Source organism: Chaetura pelagica, unplaced genomic scaffold (genome assembly GCF_000747805.2).
Source record: "Chaetura pelagica isolate M959 unplaced genomic scaffold, ChaPel_1.0 scaffold549, whole genome shotgun sequence".
Taxonomy (NCBI): domain Eukaryota; kingdom Metazoa; phylum Chordata; class Aves; order Apodiformes; family Apodidae; genus Chaetura; species Chaetura pelagica.
The window spans coordinates 65,593-75,501 of NW_009954625.1; the positions used below are offsets into that span (position 1 = coordinate 65,593).

Consider the following 9,909-nt stretch of genomic DNA (forward strand, 5'->3'; position numbering starts at 1 on the left):
GTCATCAACTCTCCACTACATCTGACCTGGGACTGGCTGTGATCACTGAAGATAACTGAGTGACTGATGGGAATTAGTGTAAGAAAGAATGGTTATTGTTGTAGCATCCATAATTGTATCATGTATTCTTTATGGTTAATAAGGCCTTAACTTGAGTCTGGATTGTTTAAAAGAAAAAGGGGGAATTGTAGAGGGGTTTAAGGGACAGTGGATATGGAAAATTACTAGAAGCCTATAACCTGGGCTTCGAGCTAACTGAAAACATTAAGGCAAACAACCCAGAGATAATTGGCTAGTGTCTATTTAAAGGCATTAAAGAAAACAGCTAAGAGATAGTTGGCTAATGTTCAATGTCAACCAGAGACAGATCGGGTACAATATCAGAGAAATATAAACTCCTTGGCACCGCTTATATAACTCCCTGGCGCCGCTTCAGTAACACCTGCACCGCTTCAATAACAAAGCTAAGCTTACGACACCGCGCGTGGACACAGGCTCATCACCAATCAGTGATTTTATATGCCGCGTGCAACTCAGCATGTAACCAATCATAAATATTGTTTATCTGCGTGCACCTGATAAAGCTGACTATATAAGGAGCTGTGATTGTTAATAAAATCGGAGCATTCACCTTAACTCTATGAGTATCGTGTGTCTGTCTCTCGCCTCCCGGCAACATTAACGCGCTAAATTTTATTTAATTTAGGATGCGCAGCTGAACAGGGTTTTGTTCTGGGACATCCCTGTACTCACCTTTGACTATCTGACTCTGGCTATCCCCAGACTCCACATGGAAAACCTGATACTGACTTGGACCTTTAACTATGTCATTAATTCAGTGATACATATTTTCCAGATCACTGCTCATTGCTCCATTTCTGCCTCTATGGATACACTGCATAACTTAATCCTGTGACTTTTCTCAGTTACATACTACCAGACGTTCTCTCCAAGTTGAATATCCTAGTATCCTGGTTTGACCCAGGATGAAGTCAATTTTCCTTTTACTGATTTTTTTTTCCTTCAGTGAGCTCTCTTTTAACTAGCAGCAAGTGTTCCAGCTAGTGGACTGATAACACTGGAATGTTTATGTTACTGCTGAGATGCCAAGGTAATTTATTTGCTCTGCTGCCTCAGATGCTACGGAGAAGAGTCATATCTACAGTCCCCCCATAGGGAGGAGTGGACTAGATGGACAGCAACAGTGACCAAAGTATTTGATTCCATATATCCACAAGAGCTCGGTGTAAGGTCAGGGATCACAGAAGTCAACTTCCTCCCTGCTGCTTCTTCCCTTCTCTTCCATCCATGGCTGACGTCCAGGGAGGACTCCGTCCATCCATCACTGTTGATCCCCAGGCTCGTGCATTCCTGACCCTCATAACTCTCCCCTCAGCTCCTGTCTGCTCTGCCACTCTCTCCAGCAGCTCTGGGACATTTTGGAGCTGCTCACAGCTCCGGAGATGCCGTGGGAGTTGCTGGGGGTGGGGGAAGGCAATAGGGGTTTGCACATTCCTGCACATTCTTGTATATAATTGTACATATGTTCTTTTGTCATTAGTGTGTAATTAAAGCTGTCTAGCTTTGTTTTCAAGCCAGAAAATCTCCTTCATTATCTCTCTCCTTCCCTACCTGGGTGGGAGGGGATCGAGAGCATTATTGTCGCTGCTTTATTTGCCGATCCTTAGTCAAACCTTGACACCTAGTTTTCTGAAAACAAAATTACTTACCTTTCCATAATCTAGGCTGAGTCTCTGTTATGGATGCACTCACCCCCACCTTAACCAAACCAGCAGCAATTTGGTACAGACTCCAAAGGAGGTAAAGGCCTGAGCCATAGCCGGGATAAGAACTCGTCTAGGAAACCCACAAAGGAGCAGAGCAACACAATGAACACCAGTAAGTTGTGGGTACAAGGAGTCTTGTGCATACCTCTCCCATTATATGAAATTTGACTATGAGCCAACCACTTTATCCCATAAATATGACAGCCTAAGCGAGCCACTTTTGAACTCTTCCTGTTAGGCAGCGTGGCTGCATGGCAATGAACTCCCCCTTGAGCTGGGATGCCTCTCAAGGGTGCTCCTCAAAGCAACGAGATCTTTTACCAACAACAGATGGCTGGATGAGCCTAATTTGAATTCTCCCTAAACAGCAACTGGACTGCATGCCACACAACTCTCCCCCCTTTAGCAGAGATGCCTCTCAACATTAAAAGAAATAACTATGCTTAGCTGAAATAAGTAAGTTTTAAATAGAATTAATCACTTAAGAGTTATAATATTGTGATTCAGTATGCTGTTTGCTTAGCTTTACTTACTTAGCATGAGTAGCTAGATTTGCTGAAGCCTTAGGCCGCAAGCTGTAAATTTCCATTTAGATTTATTGAACATGTACCTACTTATTCAAAACGGGGCCTCCAGAGCCAACATCAGAAGATACAGAAGCCACAACCATCAACAGCAGCTTCCAATGCCTGAGAGTCTGCTTCAGGAAACCAAAGGTTCAAACTTTGGAGGGAACTAACACCGGATGCCCAAATGGAAGGTAAGTGAAGTGGGAATAATCATGGTGAAACTTTGAAATCTTAGCTAAGTGATATAGAGAATTAGGTGTGCACATATAATCCTTTAGCTATAAAAACACATAATACCTTAGCCATAAACTGTTGACAAAGTCTGGGACTAAGTTTGGATCCAGCAGCACCCAGACTTCTTTCTGAGAAGGAGTTTAGAAAGCAAGGGATTCCACTCTGAACCTCATGTCTCAACAGGTTTTCCTTTTTGCATCTCCAGTCCCTGTGTAAATTATTCCAAATTGATTCTAACCTGATTTTCCCTCTGTATGTTTCCTCCACATAGCATACAACATTCACACTCAGATTTCAACTAGACTTGACAAGATGTCATACTGTTGCTACAACAATTAAAAATTTCTCCACTAAAAAACACAGAGCACGCTTGCTTCTATTTACAGAATTTGCAGATGGATGAATGCATGATGCAACAGTTGCTCTATATCAATTTACACCACCTAGAGAAACTGTGAATATTAAAAATAAACAGAATACAGAACATAAGGATAAGCTCTTAATCACCATCAAATGAACCAATTTGTGTTGCACAAATTATCAACACTGAATATAACTTGTTTAAAATTAAATAAACCAAGCCAAAAAAAACAAACTTACCATTGGCAGCCTGGATTGAAGCATCTGGAGATCATCATAACCATATATCTGCTTAAAGACAGATAAAAATAAAAAATCATAACAACACTTTTCTCTGACACTGAACAATCTGGAGGTTTAAATAGAGTTTGACCTCAGCCAGTCTATTTTAAAGGTGTACAGCTAGGTTCTAGGACAACTCTGTTGCCAACTCTCCGCAGTACATTTCACCATGGACAACTCACCACCAGGACAACTCTCCACTGGACAGCTTGCTGCCAGGACAACTCTACACTGGAACACCTCTATGCCAGGACAGCCCTCCACGGGGACAACTCTGCAGATCGGCAGATGCCACAGGGCTGTGCTGCTCCTCATCTGCCAATCTGACAAGCGGCAAGTTGGCATTGGCAGTGAATTGTCCTGTGGAGAGCTGCTGATAGAGAGTTGTCCCTTCCTGGTACAAGCTATACATCTCATTGTGCTATCATGGTGCACTGTAGCATTTTAAAGCTAGTAGAACTAAGCTTAAAATGGATTGTCACTCATGTTTCTTGGTGATAGCAGTCCTCTGTGGAGAGTATGACTGTCTCATCTTCAATACTGTTTTTACAGATGCATCATTCATCAACTTGTGAAAAATCTACAGGGATTCAGATTTTGGAGCAGGAGCAAAAGCCTTCTTTGCTTCAGTCATTGCTTCTGAGACTAGCAGGATCTAAGATTTAATGACTAGACCACAAAGCAACCTATGGTATGCCCTCACATTCAGTGTGATACAGAAAAATTATTAGAATAAAGTTTCTGATTCAAAAAAAAAAGATAACCAAAAATATGTTGACTCTGGTCAGACATCAAAAAACTATGTGCAGTCTTTCAAAGTATAACTGACAGGACACTGGCACATTACAACCAGTAACACAAACCTGAACGAGTCTAATTTTACTCAAAGGGCCTAAAACCTGATACCACTGAAAACCATAGCAATACACATGTTTAGTTAGCTATGCAGCAGCCAAATCAGGCCTGTACCAACAGTTCTGCAGTTTTCTATCAACAGTAAACCCTCACTGAATACATTCTACATATTCTTCAGCATTTGTAACAAGAATTCTAGGTGCGACATTCCAATAGAAATGCCTTGGCATAGACAGCAGCAGGTCTGGAGGGCCCACTTGCACCAAGGGTTAAGCAAGCAAGGACAGGAACAATTAAATTGCTTACTGGGTAGGCAGGCAGAAGTCCTCCAGGTCCCACAATATACTGGTTATGCAACAGGGGAGGTACACCTTGGGGCAGGTTTGGGGGAGCCTTCCCTGTAGAATCAAAATACAGACACTTTAACAAGCCTTTAGAAAAGAAAAGGCTTCAGCTTTGAGACAAGATAGCTCACAAGCCCTGGTGGCTGCACTGTCATAGCTTGTAAAGAACAGAACTACACAGAAGAATTTTGTGCTGGTTGATGAAAAGGCTCAAAATAGCCTAAAGAGTTTAACCATGCCTCAAGGAAGGGAAAGTAAAGGCTACTTGACACTGAAACCAATCCCATCAGATAACAGTATGATTTTGTAATTTACTTTGTCCAAGAGGATTAGAAGAATCACAGGAACTTCTCCTTTTCTCAGTTGTCTCCTGAAGGCAAAATTTAGGCATTGTTTTCAATCTAAGAGAGCAAATTATATAATTTTATGCTCTGTCAACACATTCCCCCTTATCACCAGCAATAGACTGGAAAGCACTAAATGTTGCCAGCGTACTTTTTGTGGGTGACTTATTGCAGCTGGGAATAGCAAAGAGAAAAAGATTGAAACAGTTTCAGTTGCCTCCATGAAGCAGTGCTAGGAAGCAGAAGAGTAAAAAAATGCATTTTGGCCAGTCATCAGACACTTAATTTACAAGGTATTGGAATGAGAAAAATTTCTGTAACTAAATTTGATCTTAATATTTAAATCATTCACTTCCCTCCATAGGATTTCCTTTTAGCAGTTCAGGTTGATTAGAGAAGCAAGAGAGAATTTAGCATCGCTTCCACTTCAGTACAAGAAGCTTCCCCCACCTTCTCTCTCTGTGGACCCTTTTTCTGAAGTGCTATTTGCTGTGGAATGACCCAGACATCAAATACTTTTTTCCCTTTCTGTAGATGTGGCAGTAGGGATGTGGCATATGATAATGAGGATGCTGCAGTATATTTTGGTACTACCAAATGAATTAAAGTCACAGAGAAGACTGAAATTAAAGCTAATGTGAACTCACAGCCAAGAGCTGACCAAAATCTGGAATACAAACTGGGCAAATCTCCTAGCCCAAAACTTACAAAGACAGAACTGCTCTGGTGTCTATTTATAAAAGTCTTTGGGGATGGAATATGCAATATAAATGTCACATAATACCTTAAGAAATATTTCAAATACACAAAACCAAGCAATTTCATTTTATAAGCCAGCAAATAAAGCATGCTCAAGATGCTAGTGTGAATTTCTTAGGACAGCTATGGCTGGTGAGATGCTCAACTGACAGCCCTGCTGACTGAAGTCCTTTGTCTATTCATGTGATCTGTTATTATTGCAAACCTGAAGACACTAAAGGAGCTGCCCGTGTGGTAGCAGCTGGTATAGACACACTGGTAACGCTCAGGCCAAGGCTGTTTGTAGTGTTCATACTGCTTGTCATGCTGACAACAGAAGAGGTGGTGTTAGTGGCTGAGGTTGAAACGGTTGAAAAGGTTGTTGAGGGCTGGAGTGAAGTTGTGTTCTCAACACTAGTGTGCTGGAAAGGAGACAAAAAGAATGAGGATCATAGAGCAAATAAACCACAGTGGAAGATGCTGGGGAAAAAAACAACCCACAAAACAAAAACCAACAATCTTTTAAGTAACAGCAGTTCATGCAAAATAAAAATATATGCATTATCTATGTATCAAGCAAGCAACTACAATGCATACTTGTGATTTTTAAGTATTCAAAGAAAATTATGACATGAGACTTAAATTCAACCCACTATATCATCATAAAATTATACCACAGTAACTCAAATGTCATTATTTCTTGCCCTTTGCTTGTATACTCCTTTAAGCCAGTATTCATTATGTTAAATAAATTTCTATATTCTTAAAAAAAACCCGTTAACTGGAACACAGGAAGTTCCACCTCAACATGAGAAAAAACTTTGTTACTATAAGGGTGATGGAGCCCTGGGACAGGCTGCCCAGAGAGGATGTGGAGGCACCTTCTCTGGAGACTTTCAAGACCCATCTGGATGCGTTTCTGTGTGACCTGCCCTGGGTGTTCCTGCTGCAGCGGAGGGGTTGGACTTGATGACCTTCAGAGGTCCCTTCTAGTTCCTACCATTCTACGATTCTATTATTCTATTTACTTTCAAAATACAGCATGCTGCTATCTTGATTTCCTCAATGCATTTGTGGAATTTAAAAGATTAAAACTGTAGTGCCCCACAACAGTCAATGTGGTAAACTGAAACGCAGACAAGATGCATTACAGGAGTTCCTGGTTTGAATCCAGCACAATACAGTGTCTTAGCTGTAAGCTGATCACACTTGCAAAAAAGTGTCATCAACACAGAGAAGCCAAAACAACTCTGACAACAGAAAGGGACATTTGGATAAGTGTGAATTTTAAAGTTACATATTCAGTAGGGATGGAGCATTACAAACCAAAATACAGGCATAAAAAAAAGCAGTAACCTATCTGCTCACCCCAACTGGGATTTTACAGTACTTCATCACAGAACAAGGAAGTGTCTCTCTGACTTTCATTTGTGCAAGCTCATCTAGAGCACTGTGTTCAATACCATTTGTCTTGTTTTCTTAAATACATTAAATACCGAAGTGACAACAAAGCAACATGGTAAACTCTAAAATCATCTGTCATGAGGCATTTGTCATGACATGTATCATTCCATCACCTGCATTTTGCAAGATAACCTCTCCAGTGGAGATTGCTAACAGTCCACATTTTTGAGCAGTTTCAGACAGCCACTTCTAAAGTTGCTGTTTGGTTAATTTTAATAAATTTGTTACAAGAAATTCTTTCTTTATTCCATCCCCCTTGCTGTCATGAAAATTTCCTCTACAATTATGTGACTGGCAAGTCCCTGTAATAGCTATTCTTGATCTAGTACAATTGACAAGTAGTAAAGACATTTTTACCACTAGAGGGCTGATAGTCCTTTTTCCCAGATATAAGACTCTTGTTTCAGTTCTTAGCGTACTGGGACACAATGAGCTTTAAGAGACGGTCTTAACCATCAGATGAACTGACTATATGCCAGAACATATGTTGAAATGCAAATAGGACTTACTGCATGTGATGTGCTTGAAGACAACACTGAGGCAGGGGAGAGGCTGCCCTGATGATTGGAAAGGGAGCTAGAAAGAAATTGCAAAGAATTAATACAAATATTTTTTCCTATAGCATTTTTAAATATACATATGTATGTGTACATACACACACATGTATATATACACACAGAGAGTAGGTAGTAGGATATTAGAATAAAAATTGTAGGTATCTGCATACACATATACACACAGACTACAATATTAAAGACAAAATTGTCTGTAGGGGTGTGTCTTGGTTTGAGCCAGGATGAAGCCAATTTTCTTTTTACTGATTCTTTTTTTCTTCAGTGAACTCTCTTTTAATCAGCACACTTGCTGAAACTAGCAGCAAGTTTTCCATCTAGTGGACTGATAATGCCCGAATGTTTATAGTTACTGCTGAGAGACCACTGACACTTTGCTCCCCTTGTCAGATTTGCTCCTTTGGACACTAAAGAAGCAGAAGAGTCGTATCTACAACCCTTCCATAGAGAGGAGCAGACTAGACAGATGGCAAACCTGGCCAAAGAGTGTATTCCATCCCATAATATACTTGGCATAATATACTCGGTATAAATTCAGGGATCACAGAAGTAAAGCCCTTTTTTTCCTTACATCCATGGCTGGTGTCTGGGGAGGACTCTGTCCATCCATCACTGTTGATCCCCAGGCTCGTGCATTCCTGACCCTCATAACTCTCCCCTGAGCTCCTGTCTGCTCTGCCACTCTCTCCAGCAGCTCTGGGACATTTTGGAGCTGCTCACAGCTCCGGAGATGCCATGGGAGTTGCTGGGGGTGGGGGGAGGCAATAGAGGTTTGCACATTCCTGCACATTCTTGTATATAATTGTACATGTTTTCTTTTATCATTAGTATTTTATTAAAGCTGTCTAGTGTAGTTTTCAATCGGGAAAGTCTCTCTCTCTTTATTCTCTCTCCTTCCCTACCTGGGTGGGAGGGGGAGGGGATTGAGAGCCTTGTTGTCACTGGTTCAATCACCGATCCCAAGTCAAACCGTGACAGCCCAAAAATTAGACATACTACTACAGAATCTGGCAATTTAATCTAGGCTGGTTCATGCCACTACACTCCACCAAAAGTAATTTCCTCTTTGAAAAGATGAATCACAACTTTCAATTTTAAATTTTATACATACAATGTAAAATATGAAAGTAAAGAATCCCCTGATGAAAAACATCTGCAGATAACTTCATTTTAGGAAGCAACTCTGCTTTAGCACCATCTTTTTTCCCTAGCTGACCAGGCCTGTGAAATTTTGGCAGTAACAGCAGCACAATAATGTCAGACATGCTTGGAACTGAGGAATCATCTTAGTGTCAATCAGTAATACTGATGCTGGAGTACCTCATCAATCCTCCAACTAAAATTTCTACCAATGTACACAGCTTTTCAAGAAACAAATGCAGGGAGAAAATGTTTCTAATGTGAGTGGAGTAATTCTTGTTATTTGACACATTTACCATTTTATTTAACAGAAATCACTAGTGTGTTAAAAGAGAACCAACCATGTCCCAGCTGTGAAACAGAAAAAAAACCCCATGATAGCCCATCAAATTAGTTTCATATATTAACAAATACAGTACAAAGGTGAGTATTAAAATATAACTCAGCCAGTATAGCCTCAGATGTCATGTACCTGAGGATGAAGCTCAAGTAACAGGCATTGAAAAATCCTACAGATAGAGCTACATTGTGCTAAATGTAATTCCAGGAACATCTAATTACTTAAGACACTTTCAAAGTGTCTTAAGGAAATGTCTTAGAAAAAGAATAAACACATACTGTCCCTTATTTCTGTTTTTAAATTTTAATAAACACAAATATAAATGAAACTACAATATTTCAAAATTAGCCAGGAAGTAAACTTTTAAGGAATTCTTTCAAACATACAACACTAAACAAACAGCAAACACTGTGTAAAAAGCAGGAACAACAAAGTGGGGGAATCAATCTAGCTAATTTAGCTGGTATTAATGAAGCAAGAGGATAGGGATGATTTGTTGCTGCCATCTTCCGGTCGTCACCTTCACAGCCTATCCTTGGCAGATAACAATGCCGCTTCCCCCCTGCTGTGATTAGGTAGATGTCCTGGTTTGAGCCAGGATGAAGCCAATTTTTCTTTTCTGGCTCAAACCAGGACAGAAGAGGAGGAGGGAGCCAGCAGAGGAGGAAGCAGCTCTGGGTGTGGGGGGGAAGCAGCCACCTGAGCACAGCCTGGTGGGAAAGCCTGCCCTTTTATCGGCATGAGCTTGGGCTTTTCCTGTGCTTTTTTTTTTTCTCCTTTATTTCCTTTTTTGTTTGTTTTGGGGTTTATTTTTGTGTGTATTTGTTTTGGGTTTTTACTGTATTTTCAGGGGGTTTTGTCTTTTTTTTTTTTTGGGGGG

The 9,909-nt window shown here is 40.5% G+C and overlaps 1 protein-coding gene across 1 annotated transcript in view; it reads right to left on the minus strand.

Moving 5' to 3' along the window:
* The window catches only part of LOC104395823 (ubiquitin-associated protein 2-like), a 103,751-nt gene that overhangs the window by 21,553 nt on the left and 72,289 nt on the right, over positions 1-9,909 (minus strand). Inside the window, 4 exon segments of the mRNA XM_010005568.1 lie at positions 3,191-3,238; positions 4,394-4,485; positions 5,740-5,935; positions 7,487-7,553. Coding sequence (XP_010003870.1) covers positions 3,191-3,238; positions 4,394-4,485; positions 5,740-5,935; positions 7,487-7,553 — 403 coding nt within the window.